Source organism: Cervus canadensis, chromosome 4, assembly GCF_019320065.1.
Source record: "Cervus canadensis isolate Bull #8, Minnesota chromosome 4, ASM1932006v1, whole genome shotgun sequence".
Lineage (NCBI taxonomy): Eukaryota > Metazoa > Chordata > Mammalia > Artiodactyla > Cervidae > Cervus > Cervus canadensis.
In genome coordinates, this window is record NC_057389.1 from 69274333 (window position 1) to 69299083 (window position 24751).

The 24751-nt window shown below is 38.1% G+C and overlaps 1 protein-coding gene across 7 annotated transcripts in view; it reads right to left on the reverse strand.

Annotated features, from left to right (window-relative positions):
• The window catches only part of NSD1 (nuclear receptor binding SET domain protein 1), a 145170-nt gene that overhangs the window by 18280 nt on the left and 102139 nt on the right, over nucleotides 1-24751 (reverse strand). For all 7 annotated transcript variants that reach the window (XM_043465794.1, XM_043465789.1, XM_043465788.1 and 4 more), the window contains 6 exons: nucleotides 23456-23579; nucleotides 17695-17895; nucleotides 15892-16071; nucleotides 8886-9042; nucleotides 6489-6694; nucleotides 3359-3471 (listed from right to left, as the gene is read on the reverse strand). In XM_043465794.1, the coding sequence (XP_043321729.1) occupies nucleotides 3359-3471; nucleotides 6489-6694; nucleotides 8886-9042; nucleotides 15892-16071; nucleotides 17695-17895; nucleotides 23456-23579 (981 nt within the window). The remainder of the gene's footprint in view (nucleotides 1-3358; nucleotides 3472-6488; nucleotides 6695-8885; nucleotides 9043-15891; nucleotides 16072-17694; nucleotides 17896-23455; nucleotides 23580-24751) is intronic.

Genomic DNA, 24751 nt, shown 5'->3' on the forward strand with positions numbered 1-24751 from the left:
CCACTCCAGTATTCTTGCCTGGAAGATCCATGGAGAGAGGAGCCTGGCAGGCTACAGTCCATGGGATCACAGAACAGTTGGACACAACCGGGCAACTAAACAAGCGAAGTCAATTGTAAACTTGAGTTTCCGCTATTGCCACATGGTGGCAGCACGTTAGCTGCTATATTAAAAAAAAAAAAAAATTCACCCTCTCAAGTGGTAAATCTTTAATACGAAAAGGTCTCTGAGTAATTGAGTTCCAATATGTGAAGATATACTTTAAAACTGACTATCACAACTTGAAATCTTTTTAATAGACTACAGCAATGTCACCTAAGCATTCATTTTTAATGGTGCTAGTACTGAATATGCAGTGTGGTAAAACAAAGGCCAATTGCTGTGATACTGAAGCCATTAGATACTAACAACAGTGTGGGAAAAAAGTAGACATTTCACAATAGAGAGAGATTTGTGCACTATAAGAATGAGTCCTGGGGACTTCCCTGGTGGTCCAGTGGGAGACTCAACACTTTCAAAGCAGGGGTCGGTAGTTCAATCCCTGGTAGGGGAACTAAGACCCTACATGTCCAGCTCCATAGCCAGGGGTGGGGGATTGAGAGTCTGGGATTAGCAGATGCAAACTATTACATATAGAATGGATACACAACAAGGTTCTACTATATAGCACAGGGAACGATACTCAATACCCTGTGATAAACCAAAATGAAAACCCATGTTCTATATATATAAAACTGATTCATTTTGCTATAGACAGAAATTAACACAACACTGTAAATCAACTATATTTCAATAAAATTAAAGGAATGAGTTTCCTCTGTTTGATATTATCTCAATGGGAACAGTCAAATCACGAGTCTTCAAAAATCTGTCCTATACGTAAAATTTGATTCTTCAGGAATTGCATTATTTGATTAGTTAATTTTTACTTGCAAGACCTAAATTGCAAGACTGTTGTGGGGAATAATCTACAATCTGTGTGTAAAAATACACTGTCTTCAAATGTTCTCCAGAACAACTTAAAATGACAGTAAGTCTCACTGCCAGATCTCTTCCCAGCTTCTTCAAAATACTGGCAAATGCTTGTCAACGGAGGAACACTCTCACCACATGCCACTGCAGGTCACAGACCTACTAAGGCAAACTCCAAGGCAGCAGACCAGGGCTGAGCTCAATCACCTCGTCCCACCTAGGGCCATCTGAATATTCACCTTGATTCAAGGTTATCTTTACCTGACACTCTCCATCCAAAATAGTTGCATTTTACTCCTTTTTTCTACACAAGGGTATGTTTCAATCATTCTTCCCTGACATCTGATCTAAACTGATATTAATCTCAAATAAGTTTCTTGCCTGACATAACATAAAGCAAGAACAAAACCCCATACATGGTTAAGTAAGAACAACATAGACATATAATTGTAGCATTTACACTCACTCTGGGCCAGGGATTGACAAACCTTTTCTGTAAAGGGTCAGATAGTAAATATTTTATGTTCTCAAGACATAGATCTCTGGTGCATGTTGCTCAACTGTCACTGTAGCTCCAAAGAAGGAATAGACCACATGTACATGAACAAGCATGGCTGTGTGCCAATAAAGCTTTAATTATGGACAACTAATATTTGAATTTCATAAAATCTTCATGTGTTAGAAAAAAAAAGTTTTTCTGGACCATGTATGGTAGGCCAGAGTTGGGACTATAGTTTACCAACCCCTGGTTTAATCTTTTCCCTGGAAATATATCTTTGTTTTAAAGGTGGAGGAAAGAAGGTGGTGTCTAAATTTTGTGATTAGATCACACACAGGACATTAGTTGGTCTCTCAATACCCAGGTTCAATATGGTTGACAAGCTACCCTGAAGTGCCTAACTTCTGTTATGTGTGACATCTATGACTGTGGAAACAGGAATTACTTTCCCCTTTTTTGAGGATGAACTACAATTCAGTGTTATGTCTCCATGAACAATTAACTCCATTTAACTCTCAGTCTATGCAATTTTAAGTTTTGTTTCTTTTTTCTTTTCCAATAGTTTTAACTATTTGTAAGGATTGATATTTTAACTCTTTCTATATTGCATACTACCAGGCAGATCCATTACACTATTTTATAAATCTAAGCTTCATTATGGAATTTTAGTGTTCTAAACACTAAATGTTCAGTGTTTCCTTTTCCTGTATCTCATAATTCTTTACTATTTCATCACCCCATTTTGTTACTCGATGATTCCCAACTATTCTAAAAAAGACAAAAAAGAGAAAGAAAGCGGAAGAATGACGGAATCATAAAGGCCTGACGCAACAGTGAAACAGGCACAGTTTAGTTTCTGCACTGCATTACCCAAAGTACTATAATATCTTTCCAGAAAGCAGAGAAGATGGGAGATAGTATCTTTCAGTATACCTTTAGTGGGATTGCTCGATTTAGCAAGTAAAAATCTAGGACATCCAACTGAATCTGAATTTCACATAAATAACAAATAGTTTTTTAGTTTAGGAATGTACCACAGAATATTTGGGACACTTAAACACACTAGATTCTAAAAATGGTGGTGAAATTGATCTCTAAGTGAAAACCTCAGACTTCAGAAACTCAAAAAAAAAAAAAAAAAAAAAAAAAAACCACCAAAAAAATCATTGAATTTTGTTAATAGACCTTATAGCATTCTTTCATGTGGTCTGATATTTGAGCACCAAAACTAACTTGATTAAAAGGTTTTCAAAAAAATGTTTTAGTACTTACTAAATACTTAACTAAAATTTCTAATAAGTTTGTTCCTCACTATTCCTTTATTTTTACCTCTGTAAATTCTTTATAAAAATGACTTAACGATATAAAAATACAAAAGGTCTACCAGACCCAGATGATAAATGACAACGACTCTTTTACCAAGCAGACTAGCATACCTAAGTCCACTTAACATGAATTCTTGTGACTTTGGGAATTCTAGTCATACTAGTCACCTAAAATATCTTCAGTATCAGCTATTACCAGAAGAAATTATCATGTGTATTATTCACACTCTTTCAGGGCAGTTTCTCATTTTTTATCATGGCTCCTTGGTGCCTGCTGTTCCAAATGCAAGATGTTGATTGTGAACAGAATCTATTCCAATTCACTTTATGTAAAGACTTTCCAGAGCAACAAGAATAAAACTGTATCATCATACAATTGATTTTATAAAGTATCAATACAAACAATGTGCTAGAAGCGGTGCTCTGGCACTTTTTTCTTGTATTCCTTTAAGCTCACGCCTCTACCTAAAAGCGATTATGCTTGTGCTTCCAGTTCTCACCATGAACAAAGAGTGGGAAGCGGGCAAGCCATCACATGGTCTCTCCTGAAGTCTGTTCTCACCTTTATATGTTTGTAAGGTGGTGGCTTCTTGTCATTCTTTCGATCTTCCTGCAGTTGTCTTAGCTCTTTTTGGGCCTTCAACTCCTCAAACCTTGCTGCAGCTTCCTGAAGAGCTAAGAAAACATACAGCACAGTCACTTTATCTCTGAGTAGAGTTATTTTGCCTTTTCTCCCTTATAAGTTGGAGAAAATTCATGTTTTAGACAAAAATCTGAGACATACATACAATTTCTATTTTCAAGTAAGTCCTAGTCCCCAGGGTATTCATATATGGCATTAAAATAAAACATCATACATTACTCAATGGCCCTATATGGACAACCAGTTTCAGAGGCAAATTTAAAACAAAACAAAAACATAGCTAAATAATCTGAAAAACCTCACATATGATATCTCCTAACAACAACCAGGATGTATCCATTCAGCAATGTCACTGCCTAGAAACCTAATTCCTTTCCTCAGACCCCAATTTTCTGCTTCCACAAATAACGTGCCTCATAGGTATCCAGAAAACATACTGTGTTCCTTTGGAAGAAATGAAACTTGAAGTTTTCTTTTTCTTTCTATCTGTTCTCTGGAACACCTAGCCTACTCTTCTAAAACTCATTCTGTAAATATCAGGGATTATCCTAACACAGCTTCCCAGGTGGCAGCAGTGGTGAAGAACCCGCCTGCCAATGCAGAAGACAGAAGAGACTTGGATTTGATCCCTGAGTAGTGAAGATCCTTTAGAGGAGGGCACGGCAACCCACTCCAGTATTCTTACCTGGAGAATGCCATAGAGAGAGGAGCCTGACAGGATGCAGTCCATGGGGGTCACAAAGAGTCAGACACGACTGAGTGACTAAAACACACACACACAACCCTAATACAAAGACAGATCTTCACAGCTCATCTTCATTCCAGGCCTGCGCTTTCATATGTTTAAAAGATTGGAGTATTTGAAAAGTCCAACAAAAATCCTAAGAATCTCATTCTTCTCCACTTAAAATTTTAATTCATTACTCTTGATTCAGGTTAAAAACTCAGTAGAATTCCAAAATTTCCCAGTTTCTTCTTTGTTGCTCTCCCCATGATCTCTCAAAACAATAAAGAAAATCTTCCCTCTGATTCACCCCTTCTTTCTCCATTTCCTCATTACCATCCAGGAGTTTATGTTCCCTGCAGTTGTTCCCTCCTTCCTTCATCCTATTATTTGGCATGTGCTACCTAGCTGATCTACTTACTGTCTATCTAGTACCCATCATCCTCTCCGCCCCACGGACTAGTCCCTGTGACAGTCACATCATCTCTGCTTGAAACCACTAAAACAGCCACCTCACTGACATTTCTGGCCATAGAGCCTCTCATTTTCTATGGTCCTGAAATTCTACTCAGACTGAGACTTATAAAACTCTGTTCTGACCATGTAACTAACCTATCTTATCAGTAAAACAGTCTGGTACTCACCCAACCCTATGCTTAAACTATACCAAACACTTGGAGATCACTAACTCATCATGTTAGACTCAAGGTGCACTTTTACATTCCCTGTCTTCTTGTTACATTTTAAGTTAACTTCTTCATAGTCAGCGTAGTGGTTAAGAGTTTGGATTCTGGGGTCCAACTGCTAGAGTATGAAACCTTCCCATATCACTTACTGGCACAGGGACTTTGGGCAACAAATTAAACTTCCTTTTGGCTACACCATATAGCTCATAGGAGCTTAGTTCCCTGACCAGATACTGAATTTGGCCCCTCAGCAGTGAAAACACGCTGCCCTAACCACCAGAGAATTTTCCCAATTTAACTTTTATGTGCCTCAGTTTCCTCATTAGAAGATAAAGATAATAGCATCTAATTTATAGGGTTGCCTCAAAGACTTAAAGTGGGAAAACAAACTTTGAACAGGGACTGGCAAGCAAAAAATGGTAATTATCTTGAAAGCACCACTTAAGAAAGGAGTCATCCATGGCCTCCATACTGTCATCCTCAGCACTGTTTTGCTTCCTCTTCGTTGGCTCCCACAGCACACCATGCACATTTCTGCCACAACACTCTCAAAGAACGACCATTTGACTGTGTCCTCCCACAAAACCATGTGTTCCTTAAAGGCAGAGGCATCCAGCCAGCCCAAGTTCAAGGCACAGAAAGGGCAGAATCGCAGAGCTTCAGCAGGCTCAGATTTGTAATATTTCCTACACTCCAACTTCGCCCCTAGCCTTGATGGTGGCCAGCTCTACACAGGCAAAGATGTTGGTCACTTGGTCCTTGACCACCTGAGACTCTAAGGCTCAAGACCAAAACTCCTGTAGTGTTAGTACTGATAGCCCATATCTGCACAGAAAGCACATTCCAACAGGTAAGTGGGACCCTTGAAATAATGTAAGGCAAACAAAACTTCTGTCAAACTTGTTCCTTATGTACATCATCTTCATTCCCCATCTAAGAAGTTCTACCTGCTTAGAATCTCTTCACCTCACTATGCAGACAAAATAATACACATCACTGTTCAAGCATATTCAAATAATAAGAGATACTTGTGTTGCCTTTCAAAGGACAGCTAAAGGAAGAAGCTAATTATCATTGATGGGATACCAATTATATGCGTTGCAGGCTGATTTTTACATTTTCTCACTGAATTCTCAAAGCAACTCTTACTCATTAAATAGGGAGAGATGTCGTTGTCAGAATCTCCTGGCCCCTTCTCCTTCACTGCTAGGCCAGCTTAAAAAAAAACTCTGATTTAGAATATTTATGTGCTTTCACTATCTTATATTATTCTATAATTTTGGTTGAATTTTATTTCTTCTTAAAAAAAAAAACAAAAAAACTCTCCTTGGAACAAATGTGGCTCTGCTAGAGATTCTGGTCCTTGCCAAGCAAACTGAAGTGTCTATTCTATAAAACAGTTCCAAAGCTCCAGTACTTACTTGATGGGATGCTGATAAAACAGGATTGATAAGAAACATCCCTTAAGGAAATTCTAGTTAAGTAAAGGTTAGCTTCAAAAATACTGATTTACATGGGTCAACTTGTCTGCAAAATTCTATAGCTGCAGCCATATACTGCTCCAGAGCATAGAACAGAGAGCAGATACTCAGGCAACAGAGACCTATGCTGGCTCAAGAAACAAGAAGGGTAAAGTTACCTTTTTTATATGTCCCGTCGACTCCTTTGCCCATCTTATCCTTGCTGCTCACATCCCCCTCCATGTAGGGAAAGACTCGGGCCTGGTGAGTCCACAGATAGTCATTAGACCCAAAGAAGAGCACAGGGAACTCGCCTACATCATGTCTCATCTTGTCAATATTGGAAGGTACAGCTCGAGGATGGCAGATCTCAGCTGGCCACCATCTGGGAAATGTGAAAACAAGGAAGAAAACCTCTAGAAGGCTGCAAGACACTAAAAACAATCCTACTTTGGAGAGCGGAATAAAGAATAGCAATGTGTCTAACCCACATTAATGTCTGACCCAGGGCATCCTTACAATATAATTAGAGAAGAAACAAGCAGTATGCGCCAAAAGCCTGGAGATGCCACCCTCATGCACATGCTCACAGACCCAAACACACGCCCTCAGACTGCTGTTCTACTTCAAAGAATGTATAAAAGGAAGTAATTAGAGACATGGACAAAACTTTATGACTACAGTGTTCATTGAAAATCTGAAAGAATGAAAATCTGTAAACAATTTAAATATTCAATATTAAGGGAATGATAGAAGTAGCTGTGGGACACTATATAACAAAATACAAATTGGCCTTTAAAGAAGTCAACTTTGAAAAATTATTAGAAGTATACAAAAATGAAACACCCCAAATAATACCCCACCCCCACCAGCTTGGCAAAGCAAGCGTAGAAATTACAACAACAACCTTTAGGAAGACAATGCTATTCTACTGTGAGAATGCGGTAAATAAACTCCCGTGCATATATACCAAGAAACACTGACAAAATGTTCATAGTTCAAACATGAGAATGGATAAATAAATATACCACATTGCATGTAAACATAAAAGAACACTCTCGAATAGTGAAATATGAATGAACTAGAGCACTGCACTAACCATAATATCTAAGGAGCAAAAGAGCAAATAAAAAAACATGCTGCAAGAAAATACGGCAACAATTCCTTTATATAAAGGACTAAAACACACAATCAAACACACATGGTAAACGTATACAGTCAGGCAAAGAAAAAACACAAAATGCAGTACTGCAGTTACTTCAAGGGATGGGGAGAGAAGATCGGATAGGGCAGGGAGAGAGCCTCAAAGGTGCTATTGTTTTAAACTGGGAGGTACACACACAAGTATTTCTCTAAAATCATGCATGCTATAGTATTTTTTGTGCACTCAACATCATGCGAAATTCCGGGCTGGATGACTCACAAGCAGGAATCAAGATTGCTGGGAGAAACATCAACAACCTCAGATATGCAGATGATAGTACTTTAATGGCAGAAAACAAAGAGGAACTAAAGAGCCTCTTAATGTGGGTGAAAGGGGCGACTGAAAAAGCTGGCTTAAAACTCAACATTCAGAAAAAGATCATAGCATCCGGTCCCATCACTTCATGGCAAATAGATGGGGGAAAAGTGCAAACAGTGACAAATTTTCTTTTCTTGGGCTCCAGCAGACTGCAGCCACGAAATTAAAAAACACTTGTTCCTTGGAAGAAAAGCTATGACAAATCTAGACAGCTGTTAAAAAGCAGAGACATCACTTTGCCAGCAAAAGTCCATATAGTCAAAGCTATGTTTTTTTCAGTAGTCATGTACAGATATAAGAGTTGAGCAAAAAAAAAAAAAAAAAGAGTTGAACCATTAGAAGGCTGAGCACTGAAGAATTGATGCTTTCAAACTGTGGTGCTAGAGAAGACTCTTCAGAGTCCTGTGCACTGCAAGATCAAACCAGTCAACCCTAAAGGAAATCAACTCTGAATATTCACTGGAAGGACTGATGCTGAAACTTTGGCCACTTGATGCAAAGAGCCAATTCACTTGAAAAGACCCTGATGCTGGGAAAGATTGAAGGCAGGAGGAGAAGGGGACGACAGAGGATGAGATGGTTGGATGGCATCACCAACTCAATTGACATAAATCTGAGCAAACTCTAGGAGATAGGGAAGGACAGGGAAGCCAGACATACTGCAATTCACGGGGTCACAAAGAGCTGGACATGACTTAGTGACCAAACATCAACAATATGCGATAAAAGTAATTTTAAAAGAAAAAGCAACACACACGACTGGGTACAAATAACAATAGGTCAGTTATTTTGAAGGTGCATATATTGGTGTGTCTGAAAGTAAATATACCAAAATGTTAGCGATGCACCTTCACTGTTTGTGGTATTATGGGTTTGTTTTCATTAATAAAGCTCTACAGATGATATATAGTTTAGTATATAGTTTTTTCTTTTGTAATGGAAAGTTAATGGGGGAGCGGGTAAACCTTCTTTAATTAGGCCATTTATTTAAAAAGTTAAACACAAGAAACACAGGCTGGTGAAAGAACTGTCAGTCTCCTTCATGCTTACTCACCTGTATCTTCCAACTTTTACCCAGACAATTTCTCTGTAATGTGGCTTTTTGCCTGCCTTACAGTCATTGCAATACCAGTTTCCTTCAGGGATATCAATGTTCAGGCATTCACGATGAAAAGCAGCAGGGCAAGAATCACAACACAGAAGGCTGCCTCCTGTGGGAATCAAAAAATCTGGCACTCAGAATCACAAGGCTGCATACAAGGACCCAGCTGAAATAGGTTTTGCTCAGTTCCTAACCAATTATCTTGCAGTCAAGGGCTTAGTAATTTAGTTAGTTAGTTACAAAGACTTTTATATAAGAGTATTCCCTCTCCAATGTACTTGAACAATACCCCTGGGGATCTGTTAAGAGTCATAGCAAATCATGAGATTTTACTGGCAAAGTTAGGTTACGGCAATGAGGGCAGAAGTAAATCCCTAAAAGTCATGTATATAAACAACCCCCCCCCCAACTTCTTCCTCTTCATTAAAAGACAACACATTATAAATAAATATCAATGATACACAATGACCAGAGTACAAAGAGCACAAGCTTTAAGTGATGTCAGATTTGAACTCTAGGATATATCAGTCTAGGGAATCCACTTTCCTTGTTGAGCTTTAACTTCTTCAATGGTAAGATATTTTCTGCAATGAACACTAAATAATCACACCTATCTGAAAACTAAATAAGAAAATAAATCGCCTCATAGTGTCTGGCACATTAGTAGTCTCTATAAGGTCAGTTCTTTCTCTTTTTTTAAATCACTTTTTAATCATTTTTGGTTGGGTTCTCTCACAACCCTTTAAGGGCCCTTTGCAGGATAACCTTTATAAATGCATAAAATTAATACATAAGAGAACATAAGAGTAAAATGATCAGAATGTTAGAACAAGACATTAGAATTATATACAGTCCTCTGAAACACACAAATAAGACCTAGCAGTAGTAATGACTGGACACAAGGTTTCTACAACAATAGTATCTGATTTTTACTGGTGACAGAAATCACACATACTACTGTGATTTTTTGCCTGAACTTCAGTTAGATATAAGATCGCCCCTCTCCTGCCAAGTTTTCAGATATCAGATTAATTATATACATTGCAATGAGAATGAATTTTCACTTCTTAAAAGATTTTTACTCAAAGTGACTCAGTTTACATATCTGAATCTGAAACATCACAGTTACAGATAATAAAGAATTTCAGGTAAAGAGGTTTCACGTGTAAGTAATACAATAAATGCCTTATTTATCTCATGCCAGAAACTAGCAGGTTCAAACACGCTAGACTCAAGCATGTAACTCCAAGTTTCATCCTGAAGAGATAACGAAGGACAAAGCCGTAAGCAAGACGTATATGTGCGTCTTCCTGTGTAACTGTGCTTCTTCTCCCACAAAAACCTATGAAAAACTTGATTTTGTGACACCATCCTCAAATGATTCTACTGTGTCTTTCCTTTTCTCCATAAAACAAGCTTTGGGGCATTTGTTTTGTTGTGGCCAGAAATGTGCTCTTAAGACCCAACTCTGGCTTCAACTAGAGAAAATTTCCTGTTTTGTACATTGGAGTTCAGATTCAGAATAAGGTTTCATTTCATAAGAGGTTCTGTTGCTACAAAACAAGTTTCAAGAACATGTTACTTAACACATATAGCCTGTACTCTATGCTCTCAAGAGTCATATTTGGCTATCCTTGTGCATTTTGTAGATGGGATAAACAGTCTTAGTACAGGACATAGTAGTCACATGAATTTAACCACCCCAATAATGGAATACCCTCTATAACATTCCTCTCTCTGCTTATTTACCTGCTGAGTCAAAATTTAATAACAATGTGCCAATTACATGGCCTTTGTAAGAAAAAGACAAAAAAAAAATCCTCCTTTTACTTACCTGACATTCATGATAACTAGAAAATATATACAATAAGGCATTTGAATTAGGGCTTCAAAGAAGGCATGGGAAAAAAAATCTGGACTGGAGAGTAACCAGTGAAGAAAGGCCAAGGGTGGCAAGCACAACAGTTTTGCTGGGAAGGACATAACGGGATGAGCTAAGGGAGAGTACGAAGAAAGAAACTGACAGGATTACTCTGGGTGATGAACGGGAGACAAGCAGGAGGGTCTGTCTGGTGGGAGTAAAGGAAACACACAGGAGAAAGAGAGGAAGAAAAGAAGGAAAATCACATGAACCATTTTAAGAAACCAAAAGATGAAAAGGTGATATTCGGTGGAAGAAGGTAAGAGAAAATAAAGTGTAAACAGATTCTTGAATTCTAGGAATAGATTACTTTCTAATTTATGATTTACCATATTATTACCCTAACACTGATAACCACCTTCAGTTTTCTCCGACACATGGACAAAAAAAAATGACTTAAGACTACTCTTTCCTTGTCTTGTAACAGCAGGATAATCTTAGACAATGGAATCAAAAGTTCTCAGGCCTTTTAATAAAACAGTTTGCCAATTACATGGCCTTGGTAGAAAAATCTTCCGTCCAGGAACATGTTATAATGTTGAAAAATAAGGAGATTCCCAGTGAACTTTTGTTGATATGGGCTAAAAATAGTATTAATTCATTAAGAAGTAACAATGAACCTATTATGTTAATGTAAGTAACACTTTTATGGATAAGTTAGTGATTGTGAATAGTGCTGCTATGAATATTGGGGTGCACGTGTCTTTTAAAATTAGAGTTTTCATCTTTTTTTTTGGACATATGCCCAGGAGTGGGACTGCTGGATCATATGATTAACTCTATTTTTCATTTCATAAGGAACGTGCCTCAGAAAGTAAAGACTCTGCCTGCAATGCTAGGAGACCCGGGTTTGATCACTGGGTCAGGAAGATCCCGTGGAAAAAGAAATGGCAATCCATTCTTCTTGCCTGGAAAATTCCATGGACAGAGGAGCCTGGTGGGTTACAAACCATGGGGTAACAAACAGTCGGACACGACTTGAGTAAACGCTCTATACTGTTCTCCATACACCAATTTACATTTCCACCAATAGTGTAGAAGAGTTCCCTTTTCTCCACATCCTCTTCAGCACTTATTATTTGCAGACCTTTTGATGATTTTGACCAATGGCCATCATACTTCTTTGCAAATATTTTTTTTATTTGAATTTGTTGCAAAATGTGGTCTGGCTGATGTACGTGAAGAAAATCTGGTCTCTCACAGATGAACAGTTAGAAAAAGGAGTACTGTAATTCTCCTTCTTTGATACTATACACTAAAACCTCACAGGGTAAACCTTAGTTGGTGTCAACTCTGAAACTATATTAATAAACTTTCAGTACTATTACATTAAAATTCATTGATCTGTCTTGTACTTTGAATGGATCCTTTACATATGCCTGGTTTTTAACATCATGCATTGTTCCTGTGGAAAATATTAGTTTGCTGAGTCTGGGAGATCTTCCAAATATTTTTAATACTTATTTCTATTTATTTGGCTTCACAAGGTCTTAGTTGTGGCACACTGGATCTCCAATCTTCACTGTGGCATGTGAACTCTCAAGTTATGGCATGTGGGACCTAGCTCCCTGAACGGGGATTGAATTTGGGGCCCATGCACTGAGAGCATGGGGCCAACAGACCACCAGGGAAGTCCCAGACTTCCCATATACTGACCTGTTTCATTACATACTACTAAAATGTCACGTTTATTAGTGTCACCATGATCTCATCAGTAAATACTAGGAAGTCGTTAAGCTCAGAGTCAGTAGGTATAGGTTTTTCAAAATTCTAATTTCCACTAAAGAACTCAAATTTTATCATTGGCAACACTTAGTCATGTTGTTTTCCCTTGAATTGACATGCTCATTTTTATTTTTTGACATGTTCATTTTTATCCATTCCAAGAAAATATCTGACAAATATCCAAGAATGAAAAGCCATAGTTTCTTGGTAATTTTTAAGACTAAAAATGGTGTTCCACACGAACAAGGCAGCTAGTTCAGATTGCAACTCAATTACACGAATGCTTTAACTTAAGATCATGATCAGTATGCAACAGAACTGTGTTATGTATACCTAAAACCACGTCTACGTGAGAGTTGAGATTTAATAAATTTTACTTACTTTTTAAAATCAAGGACATTGTGGGACTTCCCTGGTGGTCCAGTGGTTAAGCCTCTGTGGTCCCAATGCAAGGGGCCTGGGTTCGATCCCTGTTCAGGGAACTAGATCCTACATGCAGCAACTAAAGAGCCCGCATGCTGCAACTAAGACCCAGCGCAGCCAAATAAATAAATAAATAATTTTAAAAACTAAATAAATAAAATCAATGATACTGTTATGTGAAACTTCATGTTTTCACTGCTAGTGGGTAAATGACACCGAACACAGTTACTGCTTTTACTTATACAGTTTAGAACCACCACCTCGATCTGTGCTAAGGTGCTGGGAGTGTTACTCACTACTGGCTATACACCGCCAGTGCAAATGTCAACAAAGTAAAAAAGGCAAGTATCATCTAGGAATTATTATGAAAAGAGCTAAGATGTCATGAAGGCTTCTGAACGTGTCTCTGGGTCCTCTCCACTCCCCAAGGATTCATGGCTCACATTTTCAGAGCCACTGCTACAGCTACCAAGTCTTCTTGGGTATTCATTACTATGCCACAACTTAAGACTGCCATCACACAGAAACCACACTACTTTTGAAACCTCTCATACCACTTACGTAATTAAAAACCGTCTAGTGCTAAGGCTGTTTTATCTCCCCATTTTCATGAAACAGGGAAAGTTTTGGAGCCTGCATTTCAGCCTCTCAGATGTTTATTTTCATTCTAAGAGCAGGATTATACAATGCTGTATTTAAATGTTATTACATACCAAAATTATCTTTAATTTTCTTCTAATCAAAAAGATAAGTGGTATAATGATAAACAGGCAGCAGTGTTCACCAGTTTTATAAGGAACAGATATTAAAAGGCCAAAAATAAAGTATGATACCATAAAATTTTATACAAGACAATCACAAAGCTAACATGTCTAAAACCAAATCCAGCACAATCCTTTGTGCAGTAAAATATCCATAACTACATAAAAATTCCATTTCTACCCAAATGATTGCATTTAATATTGTTTTATTTATTCTATATTAGCACCATAGTTTGAGGATGTCCTGATGCAAACCCTTGTCATGTTACATAAATCTTAAGAGCAACAACAACAAAGTCTTGATAGACCATTTTCAATCACATAAAGCAGTCATAAAACTTTTTTTGGCTTTAGCACTCTTTAGCATATCCAAATCTTTAAAAAGGGATGCTAATTCAAATACAAATGCTGACTCTTAAATTAGTCCCTCAGAATGTTCGCAACCAGTCAAATTTTCATGCAATTTTATCACAAGTAGATCTTAAGAAACAGAAAAGTCAAGAAAATTGTTTCCCTCAAATTACTAACCAACAAATTTTAGTCAATTTGAAAAGGAAATAAAAAACTAGATAAGAGGGTGTTGGTACTACCCTCAACACTAAAGACAGTAAAGTAATATCCATAAAAGTTTTAGAAAAAGAACAAGCGGCCAACAATCTTATAGTAACCCAATGTGTGCTTCTAGAACACAGGCAAAAGCTGAACAGTCTCAAGCAGAGAAATGCAGGCCTCCTGGGTGCTTCTCAGAAGTTCGGCCAACTAAGAGAAAAATTGAAATAAGGAATTCAGAACTATAAGCACCACAGTAAACAGACTGGTGGAGTACTAAATATTCCACTTAACATAACTAGCAAAAATCAGGCTGTGTTTAAGAAGGATAACATTGATTCTGCTCTAAATTAGGAGAAGTAAGTATGTTTTAAGTAGGGGATGTGGGGGAGATACAGATAAAGACATAAAACTTATTTTTCCTTCATAGAAAACTTTATAGAAACTAACATATGTCACAGTGAGGAAATATTTAATAGATGTTCATAAATTCCTTTTACTTTCCCCTTATTTATTCCCCTTTAAACATAAAATTGATTTTAAAAAACCCACACACAATTATATAACACCATCTTTTAGAGCTATTTCTATCCAAACATCTGCCCCTTCTACCTGCTTATATGCACCTCTGTCTGGAGTATTATGACATAATATTAAGCAATGTTTTTTTCTGATATAGGACTTGGGGCTATTTAGGATTTTTAAAATTTCTTATCTTATTTTTTTACTTCCAGTTTATTTTTTACTTGCCTCTACCTTTACTGAGATATAATTAACATATAATATTGTGTACATTTTAAGTGAACAACATATATGTACTTGACATTTAGATATACTGTGAAAAGATTACCACAATAATACCCAATAACACATTCAATACTTCACGGACTTCCCTGGTGGGATGGGGTTAAGAATCCACTTGCCAGCACCAGGGACACAAGTTTGACCCCTGGCTCAGGAAGATTCCACATGTCGCGGGCCAACTAAGCCCCATGTGCCACAACTACTGAAACCTGTGTGCTCTAGAGTCCGCACGCTGCAACTACTGAACCTGGGCTCCACAACAAGAGGAGCCACTGCAACGAGAAGCCCGTGCACCACGCGGGAGCACAGCATGCAGCAACAAAGAGCCAGCACAGCCAAAAACTAAAAACACTTCAAACAGTTACAATTTTAAGGGGTGTGTATGTGTGAATTTAAGATCTGATCTCCCAGCAACTTTCAAAAAAATAGTATTGTTAACTATAGTCACCATATTGTACATTATATCCCCTAAATTTATTCATTTGATCACATTCTCAAATTTTCCAAGAATGACTTTGTTCCTTTTCTCTTAATCTTTTTAATTGTTTCAACTGTTTATCATTTTGTTAAAATTAAATCATTAATCAAAATAACAAAAATAAAACCTCTCCCTAGTGGGGAACAAAACCACTGTACTGTTATCAGTAATTCAGGACATCACTTCCCAACATATTTTCTAGTGGCAATGTGAAGAAAACTATGTATTGGTTGCAAGTTAACACTGCTAAATTAATCTCTCTTTACACTATCCATACATCAACAAGTTATGTCTTACCTTCGGAGCATACAAAACACCAGCTAACGTTAACATGCTCATGATTTCGGCAGCCACGCCTGGGGGTAAAGTGATTAGGGCAGATGATGCTATTGGATGCAAGGATCTTTGACCCAGCAGCCAGGCAAAAGTCATTGGCATGGTATGCCACTGGGCAGCGGACACAGCGCATCAGTCGACCTAAAAATACAAGAAGCAGAAAAACCAGGGAGGGACAAAAGAAAAAGAGATTAAGTATAAAAACAATGTGAACATAAGTATAAAAGCAATGTTATTCAAGTCTATTTGCAAGCACCAGGAAAATGACACAAATAAATGGAAGCATTACTAGGTCAAGAGATCATAAACACCCAAATCTCTCTGAAAAAGCTCAGATGGGAACCACACAATAAACAGCCTGAAGGAGTCAAAGACACCACAACAGTAAGCAAGCCTGCCTCAGCAAGGATAAGCCCTACTCAAACCACTGTCCTGACTCTTTGGAAACTGGAATCCACTGCAGACTAAATGGTGGTGGTATGTGTGTATATGATCAGACTAAAAGACCGGATGGAAGAAACATTAATGGCTGCTTTTGTTGACTTTTACTCTGTGATTCTTCTAGATGAATGAACCTCTCTACCTCAAACCCACTTGAGATATATGTTCTTACAGAAGGTACTGCCACTCTGCTTAAAAGAAAAGTCAACACTGCTGCATTTTTCCTGCTCAGTCCCCATTGGGAGAAGGGAGGCTCTTTGGGCAAATAAGGATTTAATAGTAGAGACACAATATTTGGCTTTCAGTGAAATCAGTAAGACACCCACTATTACTAAACAGAAAGAATTTAGAAACTTGAGTTTACCTGTGCCCACATACAGTTTGGAAAGCTCAGCTCTTAGCCTAACTATGACAGACGAAAATATTTTCAGGATAGGAATTTCCATTTTCAAAAATAAAACCAATCAACACAAAACAAATTCTGCCCTATATCATGTCTGAATGATATCACATCTGGTAGCCACAGATACAGGGCCCACAGGAGAAGAATACATTTTGTTCTAATGGAGGAGGATATCCAGCAGAGGGAATTCCCTACCAGTCCAGTGGTTAGGACACTGCATGTTCACTACCCAGGGCACACATTCAATCCCTGGTCGGGAAACTAAGATCCCACAAGCTGCATGGTGCAGTCAAAAAATGTAAGTAAGATGTCCAGCAGAACACCTTTGCAAACTAAATGTCACTTGAGTTCCAAATATTTATTGGGCTTCCCTGGTGGCGCAGTGGATAAAAATTCACCTGCCAATGCGAGGGAAAGATTTGATCCCTAGTTCTGAGAAGATTCTAAATGCCAGGGAACAACCAAGCCCACATTCCACAGCTACTGAAGCCGCACTCTGGAGGATATGAGCTGCAACCGCTGAGCCTGTGTGCCACAACTACTGACATCCATGCTCCTAGAGCCTGTGCTTGGCAACGAGAAACCACCGCAATGAAAGCCTGTGCCCTGAAATGAACAGCAGACCCTGCCTGCCACAACTAGAGATACCTGTGCAAAGCCAACGAAGACTCAGCACAGCCATAAATATATAAATATTTTAAAGCTACTACATAATGCCAGGGCTCCATAAAGCACATGTAAAAATGTGGTGGCTGCTAGACGTGTCTATTACTCTCTGACCTCTCACGGTAAATGCTGGTACGCTGACAAAAGCTAGACGCCATGAAGACAAATAACAGAAATAGATTCCATCTGGAAACATCCACTGCCAATGAAGCTGAGGTTCTGTAATTAGATGGGCCCACACAAGAAACACATACCTTTAGACGCAGAAACACTGGCTGGATTGGCGGCGTGGCAGGTAGTACATATGTGGAGGGAACACCGGAAGCCCTTATTCTGCATCACGGTGGGTGGGTACTTCTGCACGCACTCTTCATGGTAAAACTTTCCACATAAGGGCAGAAGGCACCTTTTCACATCTTCCCCACTCTGCTTGCATACAAAACAGGTATGTATTCCTGGGAAACAGAAAAAAACAAATTAATATAAAACACGAGGATTCACTCAGTGGTAACCCATTAGGTGGAGAGTTAGTGAGTACACAATTATGCGTGAAATTCCAGCATGGGGTGGGGATGGAAGGTTTCCACACCACAAATTCCAGCATGGGGTGGGGGTGGGAGGTTGCTCACACCACAAAGCAACACCAGCTGGTATCCTACAGTTCAACTCCATTTTGACACTATCAACTTGGAGGTAATATCAGATTCCACAGGTTAAGTAAGGGTTCAGTCCTATAAGGCTGTCCTCCACATCCACTCTTTCAGACACCAGTTTTAAGACAAGGTTGTCATCTGTACTTCTGACCAATTGGCTATATACATCAAAGGCTGGGTTCGATTACCTTGCTCTAGTGGCTCATAGAACTCAGAGAGTCATTTTACTTACTAGATCATCAGTTTACTAAAAAAGGATATAATTCAGGAACAGCTAGACAAAAGAAATACACAGAATAAGGTATGGGGAAAGGGCTCAGAGCTTCCAGGTTCTCTCTACATGTCACATTCCCCTAATCTCTATGTGTTCACCAACCCAGAAGCTCTCCAAATCCCATCCTTTTGAGGTTCAATGGAGGCCACATTACTTAGGCACGATTGATTAGATCACAGGCAACTGAGGACTAATCCAACCTCTAGCACTCTCCCCTCCAAAAAGGTCAGGGGGAGATGAATCCCTTTAATCATATGATTGGTTCTCCTGGCAAACAGCTTCCATCCTTTAGGTAGATCCAAAAGTCATCTCATTAACATAAAAAAAAAAAAAGGACCAACACCTTTATAGTTCTCATCATTTAGGAAATTTCAAGCGTTTCAGGAGTTCTGTACCAGAAACTGGACAAAGACCAAATATGTATTTATTTAAAATCACAATATCACAGTAAAGAACATTATAAGACTGGTCAGGATGACAACATGAACCCACTGAACAATCTTAGTGTTACTATTAAGTAGAAATTTTAACACATGCTTGCTGATGTGATGTGATAGGAAGTATACATTCCCCACAAAGTACTCTTGCCAAAAGAAAGCTGACCTGACCTAACCCAGCCTCCAGATCTAACTACAAGTTTCTGGGAAATATGGAGGATAGATGAACAAGTTAAAAGGATACATTAAGGATATAGCAACCAAATTTAGAATATGGAAAACTTAGCAGACAAATTATCACTGTTCCAAGAAATAAAGAATACTAAAAAAGTGGGTGAGGGGCCCCTCAAATATGTGCAGTTATTTGGCTCCAGCTATAACGTTCGTCATGTAGGGGTGACAGGGAAGGTCTGATTTAGCACAGGTGCAACAGAGGAAGTACAGGTGGATACTGAACACTTAAAATGGGCCTAGTCCAAACTGAGGTGTGTAGTCAGTGTCAATACACACTGCAGCTTGAAGACCTGGCAAGTAAAAAAGAATGGAAAAAATTTCAGTCATTTTTGTATGGAGACATTATTGTATGAGTCATTATTGACTGGAGACAATGTAACACCATGGGCATTAACTTCTGCAAAAATTCCCCAGTCAATAATGTGTTAATTATATGTGGATACATTTTTAATATACTGGACTAAATAAAACATATACTTCTCTTGTGGAAAAAAAAATCAGGTGAGGGGAATGGTACAACAGTACCATTGAAAAGAAGCTATCTACTTGCCTGACGTTGAATAACTGGCAGCCAGTACTGAAGTGGAGTAACCTGTTATGGTGTGTTCATTCTACTAGAGGAAAACAGGGTGAGCCAAATAAGAAATGACTCCTTTATGCTTACTCTATTCACCTCTACTAAAACTAGGGTAAAATTTTCTGCATTCAAAAATAATAACCTTGGATTTCCCTATGGTCCACCGGTTAAGAATCTGCCTGCCAATGAAAGAGACATGGATTTGATCCCTGGTCCATAAGATTCCACATAATGCAGCCCAACTAAGCCCATGCTCTAGAGCTGGAGAGCTACAACTGCTGAAGCCCACAAGCCCTAGAGTCCGAGCTCTACAGTAAGAGGAATCATGGAATCCTCTTATAATAAGAGGAACCAAGGAGAAGCCCATGCACCACACCCAGACGCCCATTCGCAGCAACCAGAGAAAGCCTACACGCAGCAATGAAGATCCAGTGCAGCCAATAATAAATAAATAAATAAATAAATAACACATCTCTCTTACCTCACATAGTACATAAAAAACTTAATTCAACATAGACTACAGACCTAAATGTGAAATCTAAAATTATAAAAATTTCAGAACAAAATCTTTTCGACACTGTTTAGCAAGATTTCTTAACCAAAAAAAGAAAAGAGTTAATCAATAAGTCAATTAAAACAAAAATTTGATAAACGAACTTCAACATTAAAAAAAAAAACCAAACCCAATTTAAAAAAAGCTTTGAGCACTCTTTCTTCCTCAAGACAGAAAACTAAGCACATAAAAAGATGTGCAATATCATCCATCATTACTGAAATGCACATTAAAACCACAATGAAATACCACTACTCATCTGTCAAATGGCTAAATTAAGAAGATGACACTACCAAGTGTTGACAAAGATGTGGCAGAATTAAAACTCTCACACATTTCTGATGTGAACGCAAAATGGTGCGACTGAATGTTTCTTAAAAAGTAAAGCTGCCCACATAAACCGCCACTCTGCTCTTAAATATACAACCAAATGCATTCACACAAAGGACACACAGTGCTTGTTTAGAATAGCCCGACCTGAGAACTAGCCAAAGGTGTATCAATAGATGAGTGGATAAACAAACTGCTATATCCAAACAATGGGATACCACTGGCAATAAAAAGGAATGAATTCTCAATACCTACAACAATGTTGTTGACCCTCAAGATAACTACCCAGAGGGATAGTTTCAAAGGTGTGTGTACACACACACACACACACGAAAAACTTATCAAACTGTATACTTTGTGTAGTTTACTATACACCAATTAAATCTCAATAATATTATTTTAAGAAAATGAATTACCGATACATACATCAATACACATGAGTCTCATTATGCTGAGCTGGACACAGACTCTAAAAAAGGTAAATCTAATGTGCTATGAACAGAAAGCAGATCACTGTTTAACCTGAAATTGATGATGGGGGTGAAGAGGTGCAAAAAGACTGACTGGATCTGATCACAAAGAAACTTTCTGGCATCATGGTAATGTTCTAAATCTTCACTGTGGTCATGGTTGCATGGGTGTATACATTTTATCAAACCTATCAGAACATGTATTTAAAAGAAGCACATTTTATAGTAGGCAAACTGAACTTCAATAAAAATGATTTTTAGCTAGCATATGATCCTGCAATACCATTCCTGGGCATTATCCAGAGAAAAACAAGGTTCAAAAGGATACATGAACCCCAGTGTTCACTGCAGCACCGTTTACGATATGGAATCAACCTAAATATCTATCTATAGACAAACAGATAAAGAAGATGTGGTACCTATATAAAATGGAATATTACTCAACTATTAAAAAAGAATGAAACACTGCCATTTGCAGCAACATGGATGGACCTAGAGATCGTCATACTGAGTAAACTAAGTCAGATAGAGACAAACAGATACAGTATGATAGTGTTTATACACAGAATCTTAAAAAAAAATACAAGTGAATTTATTTACAAAACAGACTCATAGACGTGAGAAAAAAACATGGTTACCAGTGGGGTAGGGATAATTAAGAGTCTGAGATAGACATGTATAGAGTGCAATATCTGAAATACATAACCAACGAGGACCTACTGTATAGTACAGGGAACTCTGCTCAGCATTACGTAGCAACCTAAATGGGAAAAGAATTTTAAAAAATAGATAAAAGTGGATCACTCTGCTGTACACCTGAAGCGAACACAACACTGTTAGTCAACCACACTCCAATGTAAAACGGAAAGTTAAAACAAAATAAAATAAAAAAAGAGCTTTCTAAGAAGATAAGGAAGATAAGGATAACAGAGATATGCACACACATAAAATTTGTTTCTAAATTTCATTTACAGGGCTAGATGGCACCGTATGGCACAAACTGATCAAAAGCCCAACTATGCAGAAGGCAAAATTACCCCACGACTATCTTGTCTTCCAACTTTTGTTCCTATACTGCTGAAAGTGGTGGCAGAAAGATGAAACAACTCAATCTGACACAGCCATCTACTTACAGACACCAGTTAATTCTGTCTCTTATTTTCCACAGGGGCTAGTGTAAGTCTACACTCTTTCCTTCAAGTTACAAAGTTACAAAACCTTCCCCACCACTCTCACCAAGTCAAGGAAAATGTTTGTCTTCCTCATAATTACAATGTACGTGGTACATTCCTCTTTAATCTTTTCATCTCTTCAAGACTATCCTCTCCTGTCTCTGTGACTGTACTCCATCAATAATTTCCCCTCCTGTTATGGAAATTTATTTCCCTACACAATTCTCAACCTTCATTCTATTAAAGATGTTCTTCCTCCCGACCATAAAACATCCTGCCTTCAGCTCTTTTTCCCAATGAAGTTAAGTTTCTGTAATACATAGTGTACACTGCTACCCATTCATCTTTCAGTCTGGTTCAGTAAGGCACTCTCTCTTACTTCCAAAAACAGATCTCCTTTTCACTGCAGAACCTCCTTGGTCTATCTGACATGCCTGCCTCTCTACGGATATTCTTTTTTGACTAGTTCCTCCTTACCCTCCAGTAGCCACATTTAAGTGGGTATCCCCAGGTACTATTATTAGCCCTCTTCTCCTACTACAGATGCTTTCTATTTGCACAACATCATGCACACCTACAGTTTTAATGACTTATAAGATCTTTATTGTCAGCCCTATTTTACTACTATTTTCATACTGTAACATCTCATAATGCTGAAAAAAGAGCAATCTCGTTAGCATAGCTGTGAGGCCTCATCTGACCACTCCTACTTACTGACCCAATATCTATTATATCTTGTAACTCTCACAAAACAGCTTTCTCATTTTTTTGTTAAACAATTTGTGCACTTTGTTAATTATACGTTAATAAAATTGTTTAAGTTCACAAATAATCATGAAGTGAATACTTTTCTTAACAGTCAGATCAAGAAACATAAAATATCATCAGTAACCCAGAAGTCCTCCTCATCACTACCTATGCCTCGCCTCCTCCCTAAAATACCTAGAACTCCAAACATACTGAACTATGTTACCTGTTCCCCAAACAGTTTATACTTTCTTTACTTCCATCCTTGTCCTCCACAGACCAATTTCTATTTCTCCCTTAAAGCCAAACTCAGATACCTTCTTCTCTGGCACTAGTGCATCTTCATTCACACAGCACTTTAATGTTCACAACACTTTTTGCATTACATTATGCTATACATTCATTATCCACTTTGAGTTCTTTTGAGGGCAAAGACCACAGAGCACCTATCTCTGTGTCTGTAGGAATTAGTTAAGTATTACCACAAAAAAAATGTCTCTAATAAACAATTTTTTTCCAAAAAACTTAAAGCCCAAAACTTCCTTGGAAGAAAACCTATCTACTTTACCTGTGCGACATTCATTGCAGATAAACTTTCCTCTGGGCATTTCAGTTAATCCAAGGCACTCCAAGTGGAAAGCCCCACAGCACTGAGCCTCACATAATAGCAGCTCACCCAGTTTCTCACAGTTCTGTTAGGAAAAAGAAAACAGATCTGTCTATAGAGAAAGGTTTTAAAAATCCCAAGCAGAAAGTCTTCATTAAAGCAAAAAGTAAGGAGCAACTCTGGCAGAAACAAAAAATACCACCATTCATTCAGCTAGTATTTAATTACCTCCTTTATGCCAGGAACAACAAGATCCTGGCTGCTATCATTCTGACATTCTAAGGATACGAAGATACAAGTATATGAATAAACAGAAATATCAGAAAATAAGTATCTGGGTAGAATTCAAATAGCAAATTTGGATTGGGTGGTTACAAATGGCCTCTTAGACTGGGCTCTGAATGACAAGTCAGCCATGTGATATGAAGGGACCAAGATGGCAGTAAGTACAGAAAGCCCACAGATAGGAAAAACCAGTGCATGCTTATGAATCACAAAGTCAACATCACTGGACAAAAGCAAACAAAAGTTAGAAGCGGTAGAAATCAGAAAAAGACAAACAATAGCCTGGCTGTGTGGCCTTATAGATTATTGCAGAGTTTCAGATTTTATTCTAATTACAAAGGTGTGTCATTATAATGAGAGCTGTGCCAGCAGAAGGTTGAAGTTAGGTAATTACACCTCTCTAAATATTTTCCCCCATAGTGATTTTCCACTTGTTTCCCTATAGTAATATCAGCAGAAAAATGCTAAAAATGAAAAAAGTCTTAAACTTATTTTGTAAGACAAGAAAAGGGGAAAGATGGCTAGGCAAGTCTAATATTTTCAAGAACCTAAAGAAACAGAACAGGTCTTGGCCACCTAACATGAAAGTTTAAATAAGCAACCAAGGAGAAAAGCTTTGGGAATAAAGGGCCAGAGGCAGCCAGGAATTAAGAGGGGGGCCACAATAGATCCTGAGCCGTATCACGTTTGGCCCTCCCAGCATCTATTATTCATACAAATCCACCTTCATCACTCAAACAGGAAAACTTCAAGTATACTATGTACTGAAGAATAAATTTTTCAAATTAATCAGATATTACAGACTAACCCCTCAATTGGGATGACCATGTAATTCATCTTTCCAGTTGGGACACCAGAACATGAGAGAAGGCGCTGTTAATACATAAATTACACAAGCACAACAGACTGAAACAAAGCCTGACCCAAGCAAACCAGGACCACAGGGCTGTGACACCTTACATCACGTGACAG